Genomic DNA, 27,719 nt, shown 5'->3' with positions numbered 1-27,719 from the left:
ATAGTAAGACACAAAGACACATTATTTTAGGTTAATGTGCAAAATTAGGCCACAACTTTTATTGGTTACAGCATGTGAGTAGTATTGGCTTAGGCATTGGATGAAACAGCAATACCAGACTCCACCCCACAACCAATGGGAGGAGCTTGTTGATGCAAATACAACTGGAAGCTCCCCCATGACGTCACCGGGGGTCATGCCATTGCCCTTGCCACCAGCAGGGCATCAGACAGGATCCACGACTCCCGGATTCCTTTAATGGAATACCCAAAAGAGGAGGGGTAGATGATGGCGCATACCCAATCCTCCAACACAGCACACATATTCCAGCCGAGCACGCCTCCCTGCCCCAGCAGGAAGCTGTTCCCGCTCACAACCCCTCCCCTCTGGGAGGAGGAGAGGCCCTGTAAGACTGTTGTCACACTGCAGTTCACTTTACCAGCACAGTATCACCACAGATTTCCTAGCGCTGCTTCGCCATTGTAGCCGCATTGGACACTGATGAGAAGGGAGAGAGTGGAGGGAGATGCAGACAGAGACAGAGGCCCAAGTGATGGAGGAACTGTAAGGACAGGCTTTGCAGCTCCCTAGCTGTTTTGCTCTATCACCACCTGCCTCCTCCTTGCCTTCCACTGCCGCTGAGGCCGAAATGGTCTTGTTGGTGTGAGGTGGGCAGTATGAACAGGAGGGGTGGGAGGAACAGGAGCCTGCAATCAAACCGAGCAGGATTCAAACTGGTTCAGGGAGGGGTGTGCAACAGAGTCACTGTGAAAGACTTTTCTCCCAATGTTTCGGCAGGGGTTTCCATGCAGGCATCCATGGAATCCCCTGCTAAAAGAATGGACAGAAATCCATTTTAGTAAGAGATGTCAATGTTCATCTCTTTCTGTTTCAGGAAGGACTTTGCATGGAACCCCCGTTACGATGGAGGCATTGTTTGAGCAACAGGTCCTGCGCAGGTAAAACAATGAGGGGATGGGGTGGGGGAGAGGACGACTCAGTTTTAGCAGGGGACTGTGATGCAAACCTCTTCTTGGGCCCCACTCAAGGGAAGGGTGGCCGCAGCTCAGGAAGAGAACATCTGTTTTGCATGCAGAAGGTCCCAGATTCAATCCCTGGCCTCTTCTTGTTCTCTTATTCTATATGTTAAATCTGCAAGCTGTGCATATTCTGTCAGCTTAAGTTGTCATTCTTCTTTAGTTGGGACCTCACTAGTTTTCCATTTTCGGGGCTAACAAAACACAAGCCACTCCCCCTGCCATCATTCTGAATTTCACCTCCTGATCCAAAGGCTCCTCCTCTTTCCCCTGTTTGGCTTCAGGGATTGTGCTGCATTCATAACGCCATTCTCTGAGAGCTTCTTGCTCTCGACATTCATTTTTATGGGTCTATCTTGCACCCATGAACACACACACCAGGTATCTTGCGCCCTTCCCACTTACTTGCACTCCGAGGAACCAGAGCTGTCCACGCTCTTTCTGATCGTGCCCTTGATCTCTGCAGCCAGGGAATCCTGCAATTGAAAAAGTCACAGGTGGTCTTTCACTAGTAAAAGATGCTCAGGGAATTCCCAGAATCATTTTCTTTTTCTCACTCGTTCCCCTTTTTGGGGCTAACAAAACACGGGCCGCAGTAGTGGCATACATAAATAACCTTTTTTGACACCTGGGAATTTCAGTATGAATTATCCTCAACAAATAGGTCTCTGGGGGTAATTTTGTGGGGGGAGTACTTTTAAACATTTTTTTCAATTCATTATGGATTATTTCCTAATACTCTTTTACCCTTTTACAAGTCTACCACATGTGAAAGAATGTTCCCTCAACCTCTTTGCATCCCGTTTTCCTCAGGCCGCTCCTCTGACAGGCCCTGCTTTGCCCATTCCTCAAGCGATTTTGCCTGGCTGGAATGTGCCCTTGAACCATGGCAATATCTCTTGCTTGCATGGCTGGAGGTTAGGGTTGTGTGTGTGTGTGTGTGTGTACAGAAACTTAGCTAGAAGAGTAGAAAAGTAAGCGTAGCAGCCATTGCTCAGCTTACTGTTGCCTCAGAAGTCCCTGGAAGGTTCTGCAGAAAAGAATGCTGCCTTTCAGCTGAAGCATTTACTACATTTCTGGCACAATTGATATAACCAACTGGGCTGCAGAGCGAAAAGCGACGGGGGCTGTACAAATGTGCCGTTTTACAGAAAGATGAGACAGGTAAGCGGCCTCCTCAGCTCTCAGCAACCTTGTGCCTGTTTCCCTCTGGAATCTTCCAGCGGGGCTTAATAATTGTCGATTGCATCCTGTCAACCCACATCTTCCTTAGCTTTCATCTGTCTCTCCTGCCTATTGCTTTGCTTGACATGGTGTCAGGTGGATCAGCTTGAAAGGCGTCCTTGGTCGTGCACCAGGGATGGAGCCGCAGCAGACTGCCTCAAACTGCCGTTTCGAAACACCTCCGCTTCTTTGCAGTCAAAGGCTCCCTCCTAACCATCCCTGCACCCTCCTACTTATTGAAGCGAGGGGTTCCTGCCAGCATATGGACCACAGGATGCTCACCTGCCTTTCATATGTACCGAGTTTCCAGCCAACTAAGAAGAATTTCAGTCAACTAATTTGTCTTTTTCACCAACTGATTACTTTTAAATACATTTGCATGCTGGGAAAGCGTCAATATAAGTGCCATTTTCAGATAGCAAAAGGAAGTAGGGTGATAACTAACTTACAATAAACAAAATCTGCCACTTATAGATGTTGGGAGGTAAATGGTTCCTTCCCCCCCACCCTCCACCCCACCTTTTTCTATTTCCTGTTATAGGAAAAACACCAGACACCCAATATCCTCCAAAACGCACACCCACACACCAGCCAGATTGATTAGAATTGGCCCTCTCCGACACAGATGGAAGATCTGTTATTTTTAAAAGCTCTGTGACAGGCTGAAATTCAACAGGCAATGCTTTCCCAGGCATTGATTTCCCAGCTGCAGTGACTAGTGTGCTGCCTGTTGAATTCCGGCCTGTCATGCACCTGCCAAGCCACAAAGACATTGTGGGGTTTTGGGGGGGGGGGAGAAGAGTGGCAATCTCTTTGCAGAGTCACGTAATACCTCTTCAGTATTGTTTGTCCCTGGCTGATTCGAAAAAAAGTTTCGGAGCAGCCCTGTTGCCTTCTGTAGTATCATAATTTTCAGACCAGCCACATCTGCCTCCCTCCACCCCATTGCCTCGCCTAGACAGCGCTCGTCCTTTTCAATTCCAGGTCAATTACATCTCTCCTCAAGATTCTGCCTGCCAATCTCTCTCTCTCCACTATTTTCCTATCAAGGCATTTTTCTTCTTCTTCATTAGCTGCTGAGAATGAGATGCTCACTCCGGCAAGGAGGAGGAGGTGTGGGGGAAGCAAAGGCATATTGAGGAGAGGGGGCTTGAAATCATTTTCGTGGCCAAGAACGGTGACTTTTGCTATCCAGCAATAATAGTTTAACCACGGGACCCGACATGGCGGAAGCGCTGCTCTGATGAGTATAGTTAATACTAGAGCTGTGCTGAAAATTCCAAGACCGACGTTTTCAACTATTCATTAGGTGATTGGGGAGAAATTAAACCCTCCTGAAAAATCAGGAGAGGGGATTTTTCTGAAATGTTCACTTACCTTCCTCAGCTTTACAAGGTAGTCCATGATCAGAAGAAACTTTTCATGTATGCGACAACAGCGGCTAGAATATTACTGGCCCAAAGATGGAAAAGCGATGAAATGCCAGCTAAAGAACAATGGCAAGAAAAACTGGTGGAATATGTGGAAATGGCAAAGCTAACTGAAGGATTAAGAGACAAAGACAATAGAGACTTTAAAAAAGAATGGGAACCATTCATGCTGTATTTACAGAAACAATGTAAAGAACTGGACTCACTAGGAGGTTTTGAGTAAACACTTACAATAGACAAAATAAATATAGCAATAGAAAATATAAATTAATGTTAGAATGTAAAGAGGATGATAACATGTAAGTTAAGTTTAATTTCAAGAGTTAACAAAATAAGCAAGGAAATTTATATGTTAAAAAAAAAACAGAAGAGGAAGTTGAGGGAAGTCGTGGGGGGGATTTAGAAAATGTACGTTATGTTATTCGATATTAAGTAAAGGTAAAGGGACCCCTGACCATTAGGTCCAGTCGTGGCTGACTCTGGGGTTGCGGCGCTCATCTTGCTTTATTGGCCAAGGGAGCCGGCATTTGTCCGCAGACAGCTTCCGGGTCATGTGGCCAGCATGACTAAGCCGCTTCTGGCAAACAAGAGCAGCGCACGGAAACGCCATTTACCTTCCTGCTGGAGCGGTACCTATTTATCTACTTGCACTTTTGATGTGCTTTCGAACTGCTAGGTTGGCAGGAGCTGGGACCGAGCAACGGGAGCTCACCCCGTCGCGGGGATTCGAACTGCCGACCTTCTGATCGGCAAGTCCTAGGCTCTGTGGTTTAACCCACAGCGCCACCCGTGTCCCTTATTGGATATTACTATGATATAAATGTAAAGGTAAATAAAAATTATTTAACCAAAAAACAAAACAAAACATCAAGGTAGTCCATGATCTATTTTTTCCTTGCTTGTTTCAACTTTAAAAAAAAGTCCATAGCTGGTAACAGCAGCAAAAGACACTCTTTGTTGCTTCCCACGGGGTACAGTTCCTGGAAGGCTTAGGAAGCACTGCCATGTCTCATCCCATCACTCCCAAGGCATTCTGGGAAGTAAAGCCACATGTGAGACTCCCTCTCCATCTTTCCATCTGCTGAACTTACGGACAAGAGACTAGGGGCCCATCCACACTTCTGCTTATCCTCTGCCTAGAAAGCATGAGTCTGAGCAGTTTCCCACTTGAACTGCTCTTTCTAGGCATGCTTCTGAGCAGTCGTCCCCCTTGCCTGGCTCCTTTTCAAGGGAAGACCCACTCTTTAGCACTGACTCTAAACCAGAGTAAACATCAATCTGGGTAAAAACCCCATATTGCCGCTCCAATTGAGTGCTAAAGAGTGGTTTCCCCCACCTTTGGGTGGGGGGAGGGAAACAGTGGGACAAAATGAAGTGTGGATAAGCCCTCAGTAAGTTAAGTGGCAACACACCCACCCCAAGTGAGATAAATTGATCCGCCCAATCCCCCAAAGGAACAGAAAAGCAGTTACCATTTTTGCAAGGGGTGTATATTTTTGGAAAAGGGAAGAGGGGTGGTTTTGGCTCAATCTTAGTTAATCTGCTGCCTATTTGGTGACCCAGGCTGCTTTTCACTCACCTTGAAATTTGGTAGGGGCAGCGATTTGCAATTGGAACTGATGCTGCATTTCAGCTGAAGTTGCTCTTGGTGTGGTTCAACTTCAGGAATCTGAACACACATTAAAGGAAGAGGAAATAACTTCAGCAGGATTATTCTACTTAGTAATTCTCTATCTTATCTTGCTTCCATTGTGGACCTCAAGGCTGTGAGTTCCCAGGCCGTCTTTCCTCAGATCTCCTTAGCATCATCTGGCTTAGGACAGCGGGTGTTCTCAGAGACCATTTGCAATATCTCCCGTTGTGCACAGGTTTCTATATCTACAGGTATTCCAAGGCCATTTGGGTAGGTGCACAGGGTGGCCCCAAGGTGCTGCCTGAGGCAGATCAGCAAGGCTGGCCATGTTATTTCAGTACCTTGGACAGAAAAGCCCTCCTCTCCCCATCGCTGGAAAACAAACATGCAAGGATCACGCAGATCATTTTCAGGAAGGGCTGTAGCTCTGTGGCAAACCATTTGCTTTGCATACAGGAGGTCCAGGTGCAATCTGTGACATTTCCAGGAAGGCCTGGAAAGGCTCAAATCTGAAGAGCCTCTGCTCATTAGTATAGAGCAGGGGTCCCCAAACTAAGGCCCGTGGGCCAGATAACGCCCGAGGGACTCGTTTATCCGGTCCACGACGACACCCACTGCCGCCACCCGCTTTTACTGGCGCTGTGCTGCATGGCTACCCACTTCTGGGTCGGAGGAGCACTGGAAATAGCTTGTGCGCATACGTTATTTGCGCATGAGCGTTATTTCCAGTGCACATCCAGGTCCGAGGAGGCCCATGCACATACGCACAAGCTATTTCCAGTGCTCCTCTGACCCAGAACTCCCCTGCCCTCCGGCCCACCGCGCGATCGGCGCTGGAGACACCGGCCAAGGCGCGGTAAGTTTGCTGACCCCTGGTATAGAGAATACTCAGCTAGATAAACCAATGATCAGCCTCAGTGTCAGGTAATTTCCTATGGTCCTAATTTGCCTGAAGCAGTCAGATCAGGCAGTAGAGCACAAGGCTCTTAATCTTGTTGGGCAAAAGATTCCTGCATTGCAGGGGGCTGGACCAGATGGTTCTTGTAGTCCCTTCCAACTCTATGATTCTTTGACTATGACTCTATGACCTCATTCTGCCTAGTGGGAGGGGATAAAGGCCGCACCTGTTTTCATCCCTTTGTCTAGCCAAAGCTACAGGAGCTCTGTCTTCCTCCATCACACCTGATCACCACCATAGCAGGAAAGGGATCTGGGGAGAGAAGAGGGTTGGACTAGGAAGCTGAAAAAGTTTGGGGTTCTAGGAGGGAAGAGGGGGAAACCACACGTTGGCTGCAGCTTTCCAGCAGCACAGTCTGTTTACCTTTTTTTGACTCTAGCCTTCGTTGGAGGGAAAGGCACCACCAAGGCTCAGCACCTGCCTTGCCGGTCCCCGGTTCAATCCTTGCCATCTCCAAGTGGGGTGGTGAGATACCCTTGCCTGGAACCCCAGAGAGCTGCCAATCAGTGTTGACAATATTGAGCTGGATGGACCAGTGGTTTGATTCCAATATGGCCACTTCCTAAGTTCATACGCACCATATGTCATGAAGAGAACCAGCCCAGATCCTGAACCTACCAGTCCAGGGAGTGGAGACGGACTCCTCGCCGCTAACCCCTTCCTCTTTACCCCAGCCACCCATTAAGGCCTGGGCTAAAAAGGTCATAGAGGCAATGATGACATCACAACATTCATCCCCCAAGCCAAGGGAGGGGGGAGCACAGAGGCAGCAGCTGTGGGGAGTTAACATTGAAGACCTTATGTTACAAGCTACAAAAAGACGGTCAGTGACTCCTAGACCTAGAGATTTTTGGCGGGATTCTGGGAGAGAGGCAGGGAGGGTGATAACCAAGGCTACTACAAGCAGTTGCCTGAGATGGTCTTCTAATAAGGGAGGCTGTAAAGTCCTATGAATGGTGACTATTCCCTAGAGACAAATAAACGGCAAGGATAGGCCTTTCTCTCTGAGGCTGCATACACACCACTCATTTAAAGCACATTACTTCTTCAAAGAATTGTGGGAACTGTAGGTTACCCCTTCATAGTACATCCAAAAAACTACAGTTCCCATGATTATTGTGGGTTTTTTTTTAGGGGGGAGGCTCATATGTTTTAAATGTATGGTGTGTACACAGTTGCAGGAGATGGGGGAAAACAGGTGCTAGGCTACTGAAATAGTCAACAGACATCCCAAGCACAAACATTTGTTCTCTTACCAGAGAGCATTTCCCAGCATGCCCTTGAGGATATTAGAACTCACTGCTTGTTACAGTTTCCCAGAGGGGCCCTTCACATGGGTGTGTATGTGTGCACTTGATGTGTGCACTTGATTATACAATCCTTGATGAAGCAGAGCTGAACCTGCACAAACCAACTCCATTGAAAACTTCATTGCGTCTGAAGTTATGGGAGGTGGGGCAAAAGTATTTGATCATTCACATCGCCACTCAGATGCTGAACTCAGTGAGTGACAGAAATGCGTTATGTGTACTGTTTATAGAAGGGAGGGATCCCCTTTTGGTCATGTGATCAAAACACCTCGAACTGAGAAGCTGATGGCATTATTATCGATGCAAATTATACAATTAGCAGTACTAACAGTAGTTTATCCTGCCAGGAGCCTTGCAAGATCCTTAAACAAATCAAGACACAGGACTATGGGCCATATTTGTGCATATGCTCCTTTATAAGTTTAGATGCAAATTTAGGCAAAGTTTCAGAGGGAAATCTGCCCTGTAAAGCAAAGTATATTTTGCTTTTTTAAAAGGGGGTGGAGCAGAAGTTCTGGAGAGTACTGGAACACCCCCCCCCAAACAATACTCCTGTATCCTGCATTTCGCCCAAAAAGCTCAAAGCAGTGTGCATAGTTTCAGTCTATTTTATCAAAGGGAAACTGAGTCTGGGTGAGAATGACTGAGCTCAGAATGAGATGTCAGAATTCTGGGATTCAGGAGAAGAGGTCATATTTTTGAAAACTCCCCATCTCCCTCATTATTAGGTTTAGGTTTATTAAATTTGTATATAGCTTCTCATTAAGAAGTCCCAAAGCAGGCTATAAGCCAATAAAAAAGAACAATACAATGATAACAATTCCAAATCATTAGTTGCTGCCCAGAAAAATGAAAATTCAAAACCATCCCAAGGTTGGAGCCAGGCAGGTCTCCTTGGGGGAGCATTCCATAAACAAGGGAGGGGGGATGCTACTACAACTGAGTCTTCAACCTCATGTACTTAGCATTTGTACAGTGCTGTTCAAAGCACATGAATTTCCTCATTGTAATCTTTATAACGCCCCTGTGAGATAAAGAAGTAGTATTATTTCCCTATACTGCAGATGAAGGGACTCTGGAAGAAACAAAGCGAGAGAATGGCTTTCCTAAGGCCTCCTGGTGAGTTCATAGAATCATATAATTGTAGAATTGGAAGGGATCAAATAGGGAAATTCATTATTGGTAGCTCAGTCTCTTAGCCGTTACTCTACACCTGCATTTACAGAATGCAGGGGGTGTTTTTAGCAGGCTGGATCATAGATAGCACCTCCCCCTGTCATCTGCAGTAGTACATTCCAGAAATCAACCAGCTCTTTCTGGGAAAGCTGGAGATGGGCTCTCTGGCAGAAATAGAACTTAGTTATTTTTTATGACCTTCAGGAATTATAGTGCCATATGTTCCTCAGGAATTAAAAAAAGAAATGTGGGCACTTATGGAATCAGTGGTTGAAATCAGTGCAGTTTTGAAAGGTTCCGCCTGCCATCTTGATTCAAAATGGTGTCCAGTTGTACCCAAACACTCTCCCAGATTGAGTTCAATAGTGGGTAAGATTGCTGATGGCTTTCCCTCACTCTCCCAACCCCATTTTTTCCCCTGAGCCAAGCATGTGAAACTGAAATCTAAGTTCCTCACCCTCTCCATTTTATCCTCACAACCCAAACCATGAGGTAGGCTAGGCTGTGACTGGCCCAGGTCACCCAGTGAGCTTCATGGCTGAGTGGAGATTTGAACCCTGATCTCGCAGGTCCCCACTCCAGTCCCTTAACCACTACACCACACTGGCTCACAGTTGTCTCGCCTGCTGGTCATTGGCCTACCTAGCATGTCTAACTCACAGAGGTTCTTCCTCCCTGTTTCTCCCCCAACTGCACGCCATTGTGGGTTCAGGACGAGGGAAGACGGTGAGATCCCAGCTGCCCAGCGTCTCAGCGGGAGGCGACTACGGCAAAGGACTTTTCAACAGGGAGATGGGACCATTGCAGAGCCAGCTTAGTCAAGGGGAATACGCCTTACTCAGGCTTGCTCCCATGTTGGAAAGTGACTTTGTGCAGGTAACTTGCAGCAAGATCAAATAACCCTTCTGGTTGCCAGATGAATTTTGTTCTCGTCACCCTTTCCCCAAGGGCACCTCTTCCCTAGAAAGCGGGCCCTGCTGTTGCCAAGTGAGACGCCTGAGTCAGTTGAAGGATACGAGGCAGCAAGAAGCAGTGGTGGGGCATAGGAGGGTGGCAGAGAATAAGAGTTTGGATTTGATATCCCGCTTTATCACTACCTGAAGGAGTCTCAAAGTGGCTAACATTCTCCTTTCCCTTCCTCCCCCACAACACTCTGTGAGGTGAGTGGGGCTGAGAGACTTCAAAGAAGTGTGACTGGCCCAAGGTCACCCAGCAGCTGCATGTGGAGGAGCAGGGAATCGAACCCGGTTCACCAGATTACGAGTCTACTGCTCTTAACCACTACACCACGCTGGCTCTCAATAGAAGTTTCCGGCAAATTCTGAAGATGCACCTCTTCATCCCGGCCTTTGACCAGGGCCAGCCTGAGACATTTTGCTGCTGTAGGCAAAAGGCCCCAACACCACCCCCTCCCCAGTGCTGCCATCTCCACCCCACAACACCCACCGCACCCCACAGATCCAGGTCCCCGGCACTGCTGCCAGCCCCATCACCACACCTGTGGCTGTGCTGGCCGCGGCCACAACACAGCAGCAGTACAAAGACAGGGGAGGGGGGAGTCTCAGATCCACTGCCTGAATCAAGTGTCTTCGCTTCCGCCCTTGCCTCTGACCCCTGCAATGTATGTTTTAAGACCCACCCTACACTTGCGGTTGTAATCTGGGTAACACTGTTTTTAAAGTTGCGTTTTAAATTGTCGCAAGCCTCCCTCACAGGGAGGGTGAAGGACAGGTAATAAACCAACCAGCATTATTATTATTATTATTATTATTATTATTATTATTATTATTATTATTATTATTACCATATTGGCCTGAATATAAGCTTCACTTTTTCCCCAAATTCCCACCATAAAAGTTAAAGTGCGGCTTATATTCACAACCTTACAGTATGCAGCCAGGAGCACGGGGCAAACAGCGCCAGCAGTGTGGCAAAGTGGCGCCCACCCTGTGCGTAGTCCCCTGTCCTCTCCCCCAAGACCAGGAAGGGAGAAAGTGAGGAAGGAGAAAGGCTGCCGGCAATACAGCGCAGCTCCCCGCCCCCCCCCCCCAGTATGCAGCCAGGAGCAGCGAGGAATGGAGGGGCTTATTTTCGGGTGTTTTTTCTTTTTTCTTCTCCCCCCCTCCAATTTTCAAGGTGTGGCTTATATTTGGGTGCAGCTTATATAAGGGCCAATACGGTATTAGGGTTGGCAAAATAAGCACAAGCTTAAGGAAACAAGGGAAGTGGGTTGCCACAGAGATTTTCCATGGCTGGATTTTTAACATGAATGGTCACAGATTGCTCAGCTGAGCATTCATTTTCTCAATTGAAGCCTACTAAAAAATCCCAGCAGAACCACTATGCGACAAGGCTGACCAGCTAGCCTTATCTCTACTGAGTATAGAAGCAGATGAGTTATGTGAGATTAGTTTTGAGGAGCCGATCAAAGAATTTGCAATTAGGAAAAAGTAGGAGGAAAAAAATTCAAATATAGATAAAGTGGAAGTATACATACATATTAAAAAAATCATTTTCCATCTTACTGTAGGGTTATTCCCATTTTGAAAAACATTTTTAAATTTTATTTATACTTTGAGTTGGATATATATGGGGGCACTAAAATCTTTTAAGTGCTTAGGGCTCTAAAGGTCCTAATCTGGCTCTGATTATTATTATTATTCAGTATTAAATTGCTTGTCTGTTTGGCTTCTATATGTGGAAAGGGGCTTGCGTGCGCCATTTTGCCCTTCAGGCCTGCCCTGGAAATGTGTGAGGTGTTTCTCTGCCCAGAATTGTAGCAGATGCAGCCATATCTTGAGCGCTGAGATTAAAAAGGACAGGAAGAACCGAAGCTGCTTCATTTCCTTCCTGGCAGGCTGCTCCTAAAAGCACAGGGACAGAGCAAGTTAAAAGAAGAGGAAGAAGATGGCCACTCTAGGCCCGCCCCCCTTCCCATCTCTCCTGATGACTTAATCTCTCAGGTAATAGGGGAAGGGATGAAGCTCCGTGGTGAAGCACATGCTTGGCATGCAGAAGGTGCCAGGTTCACTCCCTGACAGGGACGGCTGAGAGAGACCCTTGTCTTTAGCCCTGGAGAACTTCTGCCAATCACAGTAGACCATACTGAGCAAGACGGACCAATGGTCTGACTCATTATAAGGCAGCTTCTCGTCTTCCAAGGGAGAAATTCTGGGGCTCAAGGCTGCATGAAATGGTTGTTCTTTATTAGGCATTTATCATTTAGCAAGTATTATCAGCCCTTCCTTATCCTCAGAGGCTGCACCTTTAAAAACAACAGAAGCAGCAGCAGCAGCTCCTGTGCCTTTAATAGCTGCTGGGCAGGCAGAACCTGAATGGATGAAGTCTCTCTCGTTGTTGCCTCTCCAGGCTTCACTGGTTGAATTTCTGCCTTTGCACGGAGAACTGACAGGAAAATAAATAGGCTTGCCCAATGACCAGTTTCTAAAAAGTAAGCAAACATCTAAGACAACTTCTGAGCTTTTAGCACGGGCGTGACTTTAAGAAAACGGCCAGGGAATCTTTTTAAGACTTGGAGATGGTGAGCATGATTACCTATTGTAGGGTAATTGACTGTTAAACATAGTTTACAAGAGGAGTTTGAAAGTTGGCAGTCTTAACAATGATGTAAACAAAATCTGCTCCTTCTCCCTTATGGGGTACCCAAGAGCCCGTACAGTGGTACCTTGGGTTACAGATGCTTCAGGTTACAGACTCTGCTAACCCAGAAATAGTACCTCGGGTTAAGAACTTGCTTCAGGATGAGAAAAGAAATCGTGTGGCGGCAGCAGCGGGAGACCCCCATTAGCTAAAATTAAGAACAGTTTCAGGTTAAGAACAGACCTCCAGAACGAATTAAGTTCTTAACCAGAGGTACCACTGTATAGAGTCCGTAAGGGGGTTCCCTGTCGGTAGGAGAAAATAACAGAGGGCAACCAGAGAATATTGAGAAGCAAAGCAGCTAGTAAGTCTGATCTTTCTTGAACTGTTGCAACAGGGTCCTCACTCACCACATGCAGGAGGGAGGAGGAACTCAGAACAAAGGTGTGCAAGCTCTTATACAGTGGTACCTCGGGTTACAGACGCTTCAGGTTACAGACTCCGCTAACCCAGAAATAGTACCTTGGGTTAAGAACTTTGCTTCAGGATGAGAACAGAAATCGTGCAGCAGCAGCAGCGGGAGGCCCCATTAGCTAAAGTGGTGTCTCAGGTTAAGAACAGTTTCAGGTTAAGAATGGACCTCCAGAACGAATTAAGTTCTTAACCCAAGGTACTGCTGTATAGACTTTTGAAACTGCCTTTTGAAACTGCCACCCTGTAGCCCAAGACCACCCCCCAATACCTGTACATCATACATACATTATGGAAGGGGTGGTCTACAGCAGAGGAACTGATACTACAGATGCCCAAATGACTCTTAAATCCTAGGGATGGTTCCTATTCTGACATCTGTCCCATGCAAACCATTGTTCCTCTTTTGTTCCTCCCTTTACCTTCTGCTGTTCCTGAATGACAAACCAGTTGAATTTAGGTGGGGAACCCACAGCCTGCGATGACTGATGCCCATTGGTACCAATAGGGTGGAAGGCGGAGAGACCAACAGTAGGTGGCGTTAATGAGCCAGAACCAATGAGAGGCAGAATCAACTAATTATATATTTGCCCCTCTTCCACCCTTCCACAAGTAGCGGCACTGAGACTAAGGAGAAAGAAACTGATACACAGCTGGTGTCTGGCCAGACTGAGGTTGGTGGGGGGCAGTGCCCCATATACCCAAATGGACCAGCCTCATCTGCCTGTGGACTATGCTTCCTCAGTGCAGCCCCTAATCCCACCCTCCTGCTTCCTGGTGCTGCCAGCATCCCTGCTGAACAACACAACCAGGATGTGAAGGATGGTGTGTGTGATATACAGAGGACCAGACATTCCCTGGGGTGCCCCCCAAGTTATGGAACTCCCTCCCCACAGCTCTAGAAGTTATATCCCTAGCGCACTTGCCTGCAGACGCACATTCACAAACACCAAGGCAACATCGAGCGCACTGTCTCCCACTTCACACTTTGCATTTGATGCAATTCATTTTGAACTGTGGCTCAGAAAGAGGATGCCTGTTTTGAACAACAAAACACAGCCATTTATCACAAACAGCAATTATGAGATGTTTTCCCCTTAGTGCAACATCTTTGTGATTTTAATATTAGATCATACGATAGGACTTAGATCCAGGCTATGACAAAGTCAGTTCTTCCTGGATACAAAATGCTACTACTTGCCCCCGGTGCCACACACAAAACCACCTGTCAGATTGCCGCTGAATGAGTTTGACTGTAATTTCTTCTGCAATTAACACGGCCAGATCCACGGGAGATTAAATGTTCTTGTTTGTTTGTTTAAGGGACACTGCTTTGATCAGTTTACTAACAAGCCCTGCTTTAGAAGCTAGTGTAGAACCAGCTGTTGCAGAGTTATTGAATATAGCTGGGTTTAAAATGAAAAAGAAAAACCAATGCAGAGTTGAGAGCTGTGGCAATACCTCAGGTACTTTCTGTGTGGGAATATGGCAGCTGCAAATTTATAGATACGAAGCTGCTTTGGGGGCTCCGGCCTTCATTCCCTATAGACCTTCTTGGGTGCTGAGACTGGTGGAGGGGGCCCTATTAGTATTTCTTTTGCTTGGGGTGGGGAGAGAGTAGCAGCTTGGGAGAAGATAGTCTCTGTGGCAGCCCCCAAACTGTGGAACTCCCTCCCCACAGAGGTCAGACCCTCCAAATATCCTTATTTTCCAGGGAAAATAGGTTCAAAAATTCGAACCTAGCAGTTTGAAAGCACACCAGTACAAGTAGATAAATAGGTACCGCTGCAGCGGGAAGGTAAATGGCGTTTCCATGCGCTCTGGTTTCTGTCATGGTGTCCCATTGCACCAGAAGCGGTTTAGTTATGCTGGTCACATGACACAGAAAGCTGTCTGTGGACAAACGCCAGCTCCCTCGACCTGAAAGCAAGATGAGCGCCGCAACCCCATAGTCGCCTTTGACTGGACTTAACTGTCCAGCGGTCCTATACCTTTTACCTTATTTTCCAGGGGCAGTCCTGGATTTACAGAAGCTGTCCTGGTTTCTGATTTGATCCCAGAATATTCCACTTTTCCTTGGGACGTTCCTATTTTCCTCAGAGAAATGTTGGAGGGTATGGAGTTACCCGACCCCCGAGCCACCTGAAGGCATAGGGTATAGGGAATCTTTGTGATGCTTAATGTTTTAGTATGCTTTCATATATGTTAGAAGTCGCCCAGAATGGCTGGGGCAACCCAGTCAGATGGGCAGGGTATAAATAGTAAAATTATCATGATGAAATAGGATGTCTCTATTTTCATCAGAGAAATGTGTGTGAAAGGTGCGTCACCGTCATTATATACAGCTAAGGACGTGCCTTTTTACCTCAGCTTTTGATACTTGAGGCGTCAAAATAAGACCCAACTTATTTTTATGGTTGCTAGTTGTTTTGAATTGTTTCTATATTGTGTTTTTATGCCGCAACTTGCCCTGGGAGCTTAGCGTGAAGGGCAGGTAATCAATCAATCAAATAATAGACCAAATCGGACCACTGGTCCATCCGCGTAGTTATTATTTATAGTAACTAGCAGCAGCTCTCTGAGGTATCAGACAGGGAGCCTTTCCCAGGCCTATGTGGAAATGCCAAGGACTGAACCTGGGACCTTCTGCATGCCAAGCAGGTGCTCTACCCACTCAGCGACAGCCGTCCTCCTCCTCCAAGTGTGTCCCTGCTTTCATTTGTGAAATGTAGGGTGGCACGTTACTCACATTCCCTTAAATTATCTTCCCCGTTCTTACGGAGATGTAAAAGCAGTTAACTGGCAGTCATTATAGGCCCTTATTATCCTATGCAGCAATTTCAGACTTCAGAGCGAGTGCCTGACAGGCAGGACAAGAGTAATTTGTGTTATGTTTCTGCAAAACAGCTTAGATTTCCTTATTCTGATTTTTCTTCTTTTTAAGCATATCAGCTTCGGCTTGTTGTTACATTCAGAAGCTCCCCTCTCTTTCTCAAACACATTTAATTAATTAATTAATTAATTAATTAATTAAATTGAAGGCAGGACTCACTGAAATTTGTCCCGATCCTCCTTGTGGAAAGAGAGCTTCCAAATTAAGACCACTCCATATGTTGTTAAGCAGGTGGAAACTTTAATTGAAAACCTGCCTACAAGAGAAGCCTAAATAGGTTTGAGAATGCAGCACTCTTTGGTTTCCTCTGTAGGAAAGACATATCAACTTTGCCTCCAACAATTTCAGCAACCATGACTCCTTATTAACTAATGACAAACTTTCCCCTATTTGCTCATGTAAAAGTCTCTCCGTTGTGATCATATATTGAGATAATATTCCATAATCCTTTTCTTATTATCCATTGGTCCACACCCAGTTCTGTATCTTTAGTTTCCACTTCATGTTGCATTTGCTATATTCTTCCAGCCTTATTTAGTATTGATTCTTCCACTTGTGTTTCTTCCATTCTTTTTCCAAAAAACAAATAAATGAAAAATTGCTTTATCCCCTTGGATCACTCCAAGTCATAGGTAGAACTCTTTCTCTCTCAATTCCATTGATGTCAGATTATCCAGATAACTCCGCATCTCTCCATTTAGAACTTTATTTTTGTTTTCCAAAATCTCAGCTTTATCATTTGGTTGCTTCATTTCTCCATACACTTGTATAGTGGGTTCTTCCATTTCAATAGTTGCTCTTTCTAGTTTTGCCATGGTTTCATCTCTCAGTCTTCCCAGTTTTTCGTTGTCTAGAGCATCTATATCATTTCTGATCCCTTTTCCCATTTCATTCATCTCTGGCTTAATTTCGTTCCTCATTTCGTTTGTCTCTGATCTGTAAGATTTTATTTGTTCAGCAAATATCTGCTGAAGAATGCCAATAGTAAGCAGTGTGTCCAAAGCTGTTTTTCTTTCCTCTATCGCTTTTTTAATGGAACTTGCCATACTGAATGTTAAGGTTACTTAAAGCATAAATGACACACAATCAATCTGACATCTTCCACCCCCCAGAAATTAATGGTGAAGCTATGCAGGAATCTCAGCTAAAGGATCTGTGACAGATAGCCCTCCAACCTCTGCTTAAAAACCTCCGGTGAAGGCGAGTCCACCCCCTCTCATGGGAGTCTTATTGTCAATACAGTTCTTCCTGATGTTTAGGCGGAATCTCCTTTTTTGTAACTTGAATTCATTGGTTTAAATCCTACTCTCCAGAGCAGGAGAAAACAAGCTTGCTCCCTCTTCCATCCTTAAGATATTTGAAGATGACTATCATATCTCCTCTCATTTTCCTCTTTTCCAGGCTAAACATACCCAACGCCCTCAACCATTCCTCATAAAGTTTGTAATATGGGAGAAGCACCAACTTGCTTAAAAGTGGTCAACTTCACTGGGCATAATTGCCAGTCTTTTGGTCATATCTGAAGCAATCCTTTGGATCCCATTCATAAACTAGACTTCTTAAAACACTCATGTCCACCAAAGATTCAGATTCTATGGTGATTTCCACACAGTATTTAAACAAGAACAACCCAAAACAACTGGGATTTGGCTGCTTAGGCTGAGCAGCTTTCATAAAGTTTGTTTGAGATGGCCTGTCAGAAAACTGAGGAAACAAAACATTCCAGGAATTTACTTTTATGCTCTGTTGATGCCAACAGCATTCTGAGTGGCACAGTGAGGTCTCAGGCACCGCCCTTCTTGAGATGGTCTTATGAAAGACTTACGATGTGATACACCATCAGTGCCTGCTCATTCTGTTGAATGAGGCCCTGTATATCTGCCACTGCCCTTTCCTGCTCTCTGCAGATTAACAAACGAGGAGAGGTGATTGACGTACACAACCAAGTCCAGACCGTGACTGTCGGGGTTGCTTGCACCTCCTCCAGCATGACGGTTCCCAATGTGCTGCTTCTGGCTCGCCCCACCTGCCTTCCCGAAGAGACACCCCAGAAGTTTAAAACCTTGCTCCGCCAGTCTTCCTCGTCGCTGGGATTAGAGCTCACCAGGTAAGCCCAGCTCCCAGCTCCATACAGAAAATCCTGCAGATGCTGCAATGCCTTTCAAGGCTTCGTAACGTAAGACAGGCCACCATTTTTAATGGATTGAGATGCTGCAACTTGAACAGGTCAAACTCATAGGTGAAGTGTTCATGGTATCTCTAGGCTGTAAAAAAAAGCTTCACTTGTTCATTTCTGCCTGTTACGCCACAGCTTTTCCTGGACTGAAGACTCTCGCAATCCCTTTTTTAAAAGGTTGGCAATCTTACAAGGGTGAGTTTGGGGTGGGGGTGGACAGGATAGGGTTGATAGAACCCAAATGACCACACTATGACTTCTGAAATTTGTTTTAACTGTTTTTAATCCTGAATTTTAAATTGTCATGAGGTGGCCTGGGACCTGCTGGATTTTTTCCCTGTATTTTTCCGTGTATAAGACATCCCCTATTTTTGGGGACTCCAATTTAAGAAAACGAGGGGAGATAGCACAGAGTTGTGTTTTTTTTTTGGGGGGGATGCCTAAAATCGCTCACCCACACACGTCGCAAAATCCACCTCTCATCTGTCCCCTCACTGGCAGAAGCTGCCAATCACCTGCCCAATTGCCGCAGCATCAGCCAATCAACACCAGCTATTGATGCAGCAACCAATAACACGCCCAATAGCCGCTGACAGCCACGGCAGGAACCTATGCACTATCCATGTATAAGATGACCCCCCCACTTTTTAGCATAATTTTAAATTTAAAAATACCTAGTCTTATACACGGAAAAGTACGGTACTCATTATGATGGTGGTGTCCTTTATCACGGCTCATGGCTCAGCCAGTAGAGCATGAGACTCTTAATCTCTTAATGAGATTTGTGGGTTTGAGCCCCACATTGGGCAAAAGATTACTGCATTGCAGGGGGTTGGACTATCCGGCCCAATCGCCTTCTATATCCGGCCCACAGGTGGTCCGGGAATCAGTGGGTTTTTACATGAGTAGAATGTGTCCTTTTATTTAAAATGCATCTCTGGATTATTTGTGGGGCACAGGAATTCATTCTTTTTTTCCCTTCTTTTTTCCCAATATATAGTCCGGCCCCCCACAAGGTCTGAGGGACAGTGGACTGGCCCCTGCTGAAAAAGTTTGCTGACCCCTGGGCTAGACGCCCCTCATGGTCCCGCCCCACTCTATAATTCTATGATTCATTGTACTGCAGCAAAGTTGTCAGGCTCATCTTTTGGACAGGGAAACTTGTCCAAGGTGATTAGGTGATGCTTGGAGAAGTTGCGCTATCCTTATCCATCCCCCCTCCAGTGAAAGGTAGCAGGCATGCTATGTGTGAGTGGAGAACAGGACAAGCATTTTGGGCTACAGACTGAAATTTTGAATGAGACAGAATGGGGTGAGGGAGAGAGAACTGAGCTGTAAACTCTGGGAGCACTTTGGGGTGCTAACTGCCTTGCTGGAGGAGGACAGTTTTGGCTGTCCGGTCCTCCTCCACCTATGCTCAACCTGTACATTTATAATAATAAAAAATGCAACAAGTGACCTCCTTCCAAAGGAAACTGAACCCAGGCAAGCACTGCATCTCTGGAACATCCTTGCTGCTTGGAGAAGTGGGGTGAACAGCACTGATTTAATTTAACAGCTCCCATTTAATACTCAGATTCAAAGGCAGGCAAGGACCGTGGGCAGACAGCTACAGGCAGGTAGGAGACTAGTAGCTTTGGCACAGCTGACAGCTTCCGTGACTGAGCGTGGCTTCGATTCAGCTCTGCTTCCTGTCCTATTTGGATTCCTCAGTCCCCAAGTCCACAGCAAACTGCCATGCTGAGTTAGACCATTAGTCTGTCTAGCCCAGGGCTGTCTACACTGATTGGCAGAGGCTCTCTGTCTCCCACCCCTCTTGGCCAACTTTTCCTGGAAGGGTTTGCAATCCTTCTTGGTGGGCTGGCTACTAACAATGAATGCTGATTAATGAGCAACCAAGGTCATCTAGGAATGGAAGGTGGCAGGTGGAGCTGTGCCTGTGTGTGTGTGTGTGTGTGTGTGTGTGTGTGTTGTCAGTTTTGTATGGTAAAGGGAGGAAAAACAGAGGCAATTTTGTATTGTTACAAGCACCTGCTTTGAATGTGCACCGTGACCATTTCTGGAGGGTTTTGTATCATTTGCTAGGTGTTTACTCAGCGGTCTTGATGGTTGTTGGCTACCGGCTACTAGACAAGGCTCACCTGCTTGAAAGGGATTGCAGAGAGCAGCCTGACAGTGCAGAAATATTTGTTGGTTTTTTAAATAGATGAAGAACCCTGGACCTATTTGTCTAGAATTTGGCGGGATTTATCCATCCAGGCTATGCTTGCAAAGTTCATCCAGTTCTGCCAAACAGAGAACAAGAGAGAGGCTAAAACCATTTCTTCATTTTCCTCACTAATAGTGAACTGGGAGGCACAAAAACTTCATGTCTTTCTTAATTGGGGTTCAGTTTTGGACTCCAAACTGAATCAGACACCTTCTGAAGCTGTTTGGACCAAATTGGGGCTGTTTTTGTACGTGCTGAATCAGTGCCCAAACTGAATCATGCCCCTAATTCTTCTTTTCCACCGCCTACAGGCTTATCCCTCTGCATTTTGTCAAGATCTCGCTCCACAACGCAGAGAAGAAGCAGCTGCGATTCAAGCTGGCGAGCGGCCGCACCTTCTACTTGCAGCTCTGCCCCCAGCCTGGCGCGAAAGAAGATGTCTTCAAACTGTGGGTCAAGGTGGTCAACATGCTGCGGCCACCCTCGGACCAAGGGCCCCTATTGCACAGCAAGAGCGAAGACCCTGGGGGGTCTGGGGAGGCCCTGACCGATAGGCCACAGGTGTGCAACTCCTTCTGTTTATATTGTGTAATCGCTATACAAGACACTTTGCAGGGCAACATGAGCACAGGAAACGGGTCTATCTAGCTTAGTATTACCTACACAGACTGGCAGCAGCTATCCAGGATTGCTGAGAGGGGTTTCTCCCAGGCCTCCAGGAAGATGCCACGGATCAAACCTGGAACCTTCTTCAGATGCTCTGCTACTCGGCTACAGCCCTTCCCCATGTCTCCATGCCCCCTTGCTTAAGGTTACCAGATTTTTTCCAATGAATCCGGCAACACTACTAAATAGATGGGTTTTGCCAAGGGACTGATTTGTAAATCTGGGGACTGTCCCCGGGAAATGGGGATGTCTGGTAACCTTACCCTTGCTGCCTTCTGCCTTCTCCATGTCCCCTTTTTTCTGTGCCATACCAATATCTCTGATGCTGCTGGAAGCTCATGGGAGAGGTCTAGGGTGGGAAAAACAGGGAGAAGCAGTAAGAAGACACTCAGAACTGATTTGATTCCCCTCCCACCTCTTAGCAACACAATTCGATCCTTGGATGCTTTAAGCTGGTTGGACATCCGTTGGAGAGAAGGCAGAGAGAGAGAGAGAGGAGTTATCTTTTAATTTACAAACAGCTTGGTACATGCACTCACATATCACGAAGAACACGAAGCAGCCCCCAAATCAGGTTGCTTCTCTTACAGCTCTTGCAGGAGTCTGTTAAATCAGATTTGTATGAACATTTCTGCTTTTTTAAAGAAAGAGCAAACGGCAGATTGATACCGGAAGCTGGGTGGAGGGGATGGTTGGTGGAAAGGGACACACACACAAAGCACGCACGCACACACACACACACACACACACACACACACAGCACACACACACGCACACACCTGGGATATTTTCTGTGCTGCTCCACCCATTGGTGTAGATGGCAAGTGATGGAATAGCCATAGGTATGATAAGGGAAGAGACAGGAGTGTGCGGGCCCTCATGTGCCAATTGTGCGCACAGAAATGTTGCATCTGAACCTTGCTTCCAAGACTACAGCCCACTCCAGACCCTGGCAGTGTGGTGTACTGGTCAGAGTGTTGGACTAGCACCTGGGAGACCTGGGTTCCAGTCCCAAAGCCACGAAGCTCGCTGGGTTCCCTTGAGCCAGCCACTGGTTCTCAGCCGAACCTACCTGGCAGGGTTATTGTGAAGATAAGGGTTAGAATTATTTGGTGGTGCGTTCAACAGTCCTGATCCATCTCTCTGCCCCAGAGCCTGAGATCCTTAAACCTAGAAGAAACCGTGAGCATCCGTAGTATCTATTCACCCGCTGAAGTTCGCAGCCCTGCCCAAGAGGACGTCAGGAGCAGGCACAGCCTGGTTTTCTCAATGGGGAGCCAGCCCAGCTCCAGAGCCCCCAGCCCTTCTCCATTTGAAAGCGAAGGAAGGACAACTGAGTTTGAGGACCTGGGGGTGCCAGAGCCATTGGAGCGCCCGCCCAGCACCAGGAGTCAGGGCAGTCAGCCCGAGAGGACTGAGAGGAGCCCTAGGATGAGCAGGTACTGGGTTAGGGCTTGTTTGGGAGAGGGGAGGAGTGTTAAGGGAGCTGAAATTTGCAGCACTCCAGCTCAAACACAATGTTTTGAAAAGCAGCAGAGAGAGAGCAAGCAACTACTGGGAGGCAGTGGGGTGTAGTGGTCAGAGCAACAGACCAGGACAGTGGGAGACCTGGCTTCAAATCCCCACTCGACCGTGAAGCTGATTTGAGTGCCCTGGGGCCAGGCGCCATACAGAGGCTGTGTACATAGCAGACATTGAAAGCGCATTTCCCTAGGCACGCATGTGCACCCCCTGGGAATGGCAACTTACCTCTCACAGAGCTACAATTCCCAGCACCCCTCACAAACTACAGCTCCCAGGGTTCTTTGAGGGAAAGCCACATGCTTTAAATGTATGCTGTTTGTACGCAGCCATAAAGTTGCTGAAAAGATTGCAGGGGATACCACAGAGAACCACCACCATCACTTGGTAGTCAACCAAACCCTTTAGGAACCTGGAAGATGCAAGTCATTTCAGCCTGTAAACGGGGAAGGGTGGCACCTATAAGCCTCTGAGATGTTGTTGGACTAGGAATGATTGGGGATTAAAAAGGTAAAGGGATCCCTGACCATTAGGTCCAGTCGTCGCCGACTTTGGGGTTGCGGCGCTCATCTTGCTTTATTGGCCGAGGGAGCCGGCGTACAGCTTCCGGGTCATGTGGCCTGCATGACTAAGCAGCTTCTGGCGAACCAGAGCAGCACACGGAAACGCTGCGACCAGAGCACGGAAACACCATTTACCTTCCAGCCAGGGTGGTACCTATTTATCTACTTGCACTTTGAAGTGCTTTCGAACTGCTAGGTCGGCAGGAGCTGGGACTGAGCAATGGGAGCTCACCCCGTTGTGGGGTGAAGCGCCAACCTTCTGATCGTCAAGTCCTAGGCTCTGTGGTTTAACCCATAGCGCCACCCTACGATTGGGGATTAGCAAACCAGTATCTATTGGTTATTTAATCAAACAGTGAAATGTATTTTATTGCTTATTGCTTATTTTTATTTTCATTATTATTATTTCTTTATCCCAACCTTCCACATACAGATCCCAGGGTGTCTTAACACCTAAAACGCAACTTTTAGAACAGAATTACTATTCAGTATTGGATTTGACAAACAGCGTTATAGCTCTGCAATTTGGAAAACAGATTTCAGAGTTGGGTTGTTTGTTTTGTGGCCCCCTGAAAGCTGAGTTGCAACCACCCCAAATTGAAACACATCAAATGTTGAAACTGATTTTCGGACTTAGGGTTCATCTGGACTTCTTTTTGTGCCATGCTTTCCAGGCCCAGGCCTGCACTTTAAAGCTCCCTGTCCAAGCAGTTGTTATCACGGCGCTTTCATGGAATCATAGAATTGTAGAGTTGGAAGGGACCCCAAGGGTCATCTAGTCCAACCCCCTGCAATACAGGAATCTGCAGCTGTCCCATATGGGGATCGAACCTGCAACTTTGGTGTTATCAGCACCATGCATGCTCTCACCAACTGAGCTATCCAGGCCCTGAGAACCCACATTTTAATGCTGAATTGGAGCAAATTGCAACTGGCAGAAAACCTGATTGCCATTTGCTCCAACTCAGTGGTAAAATGTGGGTTTTCCTGGGAAAGCGATAGGGCAGAAGAACACCCGTTTCCATCACAGAGCTTTAGAGCTTGGATCTGTGCCTGGAAACATGGTGTGAAAGGAAGTCTGGACAACCTTTAGGTAGGTTTCACCTCCAGTATACATATGTTACTGGTTGTGGGCGTGCATCTAGTGGGTTAAGAAACCAGGAGACCAGAGGGGGCGGGTATTGAAGGCAAGCCTGCTTGCATCCTAAAAAATAAGGTTGCAAGGTAACTAAATTTTCCCAGGGACCCAAAGCTGGGGAAATTTCCCATGGTGGCCATAGGGAATTGTGTGATGTCATTGGATGGAGTGGTCTTGACGGGCTGTTCTCGTTTCAGGAAATCCAGTAAGAGCAGAAGTAGCAGAAGGAAGTCTCCCCGGAGAAGTAAGAGATGCTAAATGTTCTGACAGTTCTGCCCTTTGGTGGCTCCTATCAATCACCTTCCTACTCTAGCTGATAACCAGCCCTGCTTAGGTTCTGAACTTAGGATGGCCACTTCTTGCATTGCCAAAGATGAGGATAAAACAGGCCACAGTTTTGTCATTATGGTTGCTTAAAGAGAAATGCATCTCGCCATAGTGTGACCAGTGCCCCTGGTTCAGTCTGCTGCCCAGGTGTCCACTGCTGATGGGCAATATCAAGTCTCTGTTCTTAGGCTTCTTCTTTAAGCCAGACCAGTGCCATGCAGCCCTTCAAAGGCCACTATAAAGCCCCACAGTGGAGGCTGAGCCTCCACGCTCAATGTTCAGTCTGTCTTCAGCGAGACTCCATTTTTTTGCCTTCTTACTTACAACCTGTTTCCTATCAGCTTCCTCCTCCTTAGTTTCAGTGTTGTCCTTATAGACATCAGCAGGGATGAAGATGGAGGCAAAACCAGAATTAGTTGGCTCTGCCCATCATTGACTCTAGCTCCCCCTACTGTTGGCCTCCTGCCTTACGCCCTACCTGTTGGTGACAAGGGGGGGAAATAGGTATAAAAGGAGAATTCAATGGCTGCCTAGATCTCGGCTTGGGGCAATTATTATTTGGTGGGAGAACCCCAGCAGAGATTTAAAATCACAAAATATGCAGCTAGGAAAACGTGGAAATATAGACTGTTGAACCTTTAATATATGCCCTTGTGAGTTACAAAATAGTCTCCTCTTCCCCCAGCATAGAAAAAGACCACATTAAAATGGTTTACTTACAAACTCTCTGAAGGTCAGATTCATGTGCTCTTCCACACAGCATTCAGAAAATGTTGCAAAGGAAGGAAAGCCTGGCTTAGTTACAGAAGCCAAGTGGTATAGGAACACAAGAATGGCTTGTTAAAGCCATGTGGTCTGAGCTTGGAGCAACCAGCTCAGACCTTCTCACATGCTGAGGATGTTGGTGGCCCCCAACTCCCGACTTCTCTACCCACTAGGCCATGCTGGCTTGAGATGATGGGTGCTGGAGACCAACATCATCTGGAAGGCTGCAAGCTTCCCATCCCTGGATTAGGCCTAGACTATCCCTCCTCTCCATCACAGAACTACAATTCCCATATTTCTCTAAGAGGAGGAAATGGCTATTAACCCAGTTTAAGTTAATGGGTCTCTCTTTTTCAACTCAGGCTCCTAACCCTGCCTGCCTGATCTTTCCATCTCTCCCACTTCCTTGTTTGCCTGCACGCTGTGTCCATGAGCAGGCCCTTGTGCTCCAGGGACTCATGTGTCTACTTCCTTTTCCTGTTTCCTCCGCAGGTTCAAGCCGGAGGCCCAGCAAGATTATCTCCCTCATCAGATCCTGCTCCTGGGGGAGGCGGAAGAGGAGCAAGAGCCGAGATGCCAGGTCCCGGGGCAAAGGAAAGAAACGCTGAGCGGAGAGAAAGGAGAACCCAAATTCCGGAGCCTCTTGGCCACCTCAACATTACTAAAGAGACTGGTTATAATAAAAACAAAGAACACCAAAAAAGCGCAAAGCATTGTGGGTATGAGGGAAATGAGAAGCAAGGGTCAAAGTTAAGGGGGTGCAGGGCACACTGAACAGCAAAGACAGTTCCATTTTCTGACACTGTGTCGCTGCTCTGCAACTGCAGCACCGCCAAATGGTAGGGCCGGCCTAGCTTAAGAAACTTCCAGACGAGGCCAGAAGCAGACTGAGGGAGCAAAAGCTCTGTACAGGACTAAATTGTTTCCTTCTTGGACGTGCTGTCCTTTCTGTTGAACCCCAAGATGAAAATCCCTCCACTGGTAATCAATAAGGCCTCACACCTTTGGATTGGCCTGTTCCAATGCGGCCAGAGGCAATTATTACCGGATCCCCTCCATTTCTCCACTTGGGGCCACCTTCATTAAAATTCTCAGGGGAGTGCCAGGAACATTAACTTTCGACTGCCTCTGTTTGCCAAGGTCACCTGATGGATTTTGCCACTTTCTGCCATGGGGTCCGCTAATTAACTCAGGCAGAATGGAGAGGGGCTTGTGACCCCTGGCAAGCCATGAAATTATCACTCTGACGAGATTGTGCTTGAAAAAGGAAAGTGGGTGTGTGAATAGGCACTAGAATTGAGTCTTTGCAACCACAAGCACCGAGGGTGTGCTATACCAAGAGGCAGGTAGGTATGCTGGGAAACGGCACTGAAATGAATTTTGAGGTAAAAATTGCCTCAGAAACACCCTTATTTGCCCTTCCTAAAGCACGTTTCAAGGTACAAATGTTTTTTGGGTCCCCCCTCCCTTTACTCCCCCACATAAAGGAAGATAATTACAAATCGCCTTTCAAATTATTATTTTTTACCCGGCCAAATAACAAAACTCAACAGGTGGACTTCTCACCTAACAGCCCTCCTCACATAACAATTAGGATCTCCAGATGGGAATTATACCAGCCTGATTTCCATCAAAAGACATGCCTGGCCAATTCAGTAGGGGCCAGGTAGACACTACAAACTAGGTCCAGATGTGATGTGTCACCAGAATGCTGACAACAAGCCAGCTGTGTCTCTCCTTGTTACCCACTCCTGCTTACCTGGGATTAGGCCCCATTTCTGAGGAGGTATTTATAGCATGACACTGTAAGTCAAGCAAGGCAGTGGGTGGGCCGAATGGTCCCTCCAAATCAGTTACAGACTAGACTATGTGATTCTTTTCAAAACACCCGGGGACACTGTTATTTATTAATGTTTGTTGACTCCCTTGACAATTACAAAAACCATACAATATACTTATGACCTTTTTTGTTATATTATTATACATTGTATTATACTTTGGGAGATTTCTCCCCCCCCCCCAAAAAAAAATACAGTTTTACTGATTTCCAATATATAACAATTACCAAAAAGACCCACTTCTCCCTCTCCAGGACAGTCAATCCAGTTAAGTTTGCCAAAGTCCAACCTGTCATTTTGGTGTTGCCGTTCTTTGGGGTTATCAGTAAAGTATTAATATTTATTTATTTTGCTTTTCTAAACTTTGGGCTTATGTGCAAATCAATGAAACAATAATAATAAAAAAGTAATGGCCTGGTTGAGGCCCAGTCAACAAATTAAATCCTGACAAGACGGTGGTTCATGGGGTGAGCGATTCCCTAATTCCAGGTGAAGTTCCCCAGAAAAAGGATGCTGTGCAGCTTGAATGTGCTTCTAGATCTAGTTTGTCATTGAGGCCCAAGCAGATTTGGTGGCTTAGCATGCTTTTTAAGAGCTTTGGCTGATAGGACATCTACAATATCTCCTGGGCAGAGTCTGCTTACCTATAAAACACTAAACATTTGGAACACAGGTACATAAAGGGATGCCTGATTCCATTTCAGGCTGCTCAGGTATTCAGCTCATCTCCTAATGCCCTTCTCCAGATGTCCCCATCAATAGACAGGTGGTGATACAGGGGCTG

At 46.6% G+C, this 27,719-nt stretch overlaps 1 protein-coding gene across 1 annotated transcript; it reads left to right on the top strand.

Annotated features, from left to right (window-relative positions):
• Nucleotides 1-8,689: 8,689 nt before the first annotated feature.
• Nucleotides 8,690-26,091, top strand: LOC114582073 (Golgi-associated RAB2 interactor protein 4-like). The gene is made up of 8 exons (XM_077918296.1): nucleotides 8,690-8,711; nucleotides 9,481-9,644; nucleotides 17,640-17,839; nucleotides 20,429-20,678; nucleotides 21,927-22,239; nucleotides 22,634-22,691; nucleotides 24,110-24,249; nucleotides 25,590-26,091. Exons 1-8 carry the CDS (start codon nucleotides 8,690-8,692, stop codon nucleotides 25,703-25,705), a joined length of 1,263 nt encoding a protein of 420 aa, XP_077774422.1. The 3' UTR covers nucleotides 25,706-26,091.
• The last annotated feature ends 1,628 nt before the right edge of the window (nucleotides 26,092-27,719 follow it).

This window comes from Podarcis muralis, chromosome 13 (genome assembly GCF_964188315.1).
Source record: "Podarcis muralis chromosome 13, rPodMur119.hap1.1, whole genome shotgun sequence".
Classification (NCBI taxonomy): Eukaryota; Metazoa; Chordata; class Lepidosauria; order Squamata; family Lacertidae; genus Podarcis; species Podarcis muralis.
This window is presented reverse-complemented; position numbering and strand designations above follow the sequence as displayed.

Bases quoted from the DNA above. Each gene is read 5' to 3' on its own strand.
- LOC114582073 (XM_077918296.1), top strand. From the start codon at position 8,690: ATGGCTTTCCTAAGGCCTCCTG. The intron at 8,712-9,480 runs GTGAGTTCATAG...TTGTGGGTTCAG, and splicing joins GGCTTTCCTAAGGCCTCCTG to GACGAGGGAAGACGGTGAGA. The intron at 22,692-24,109 runs GTAGTCAACCAA...AAATTTTCCCAG, and splicing joins AGAACCACCACCATCACTTG to GGACCCAAAGCTGGGGAAAT.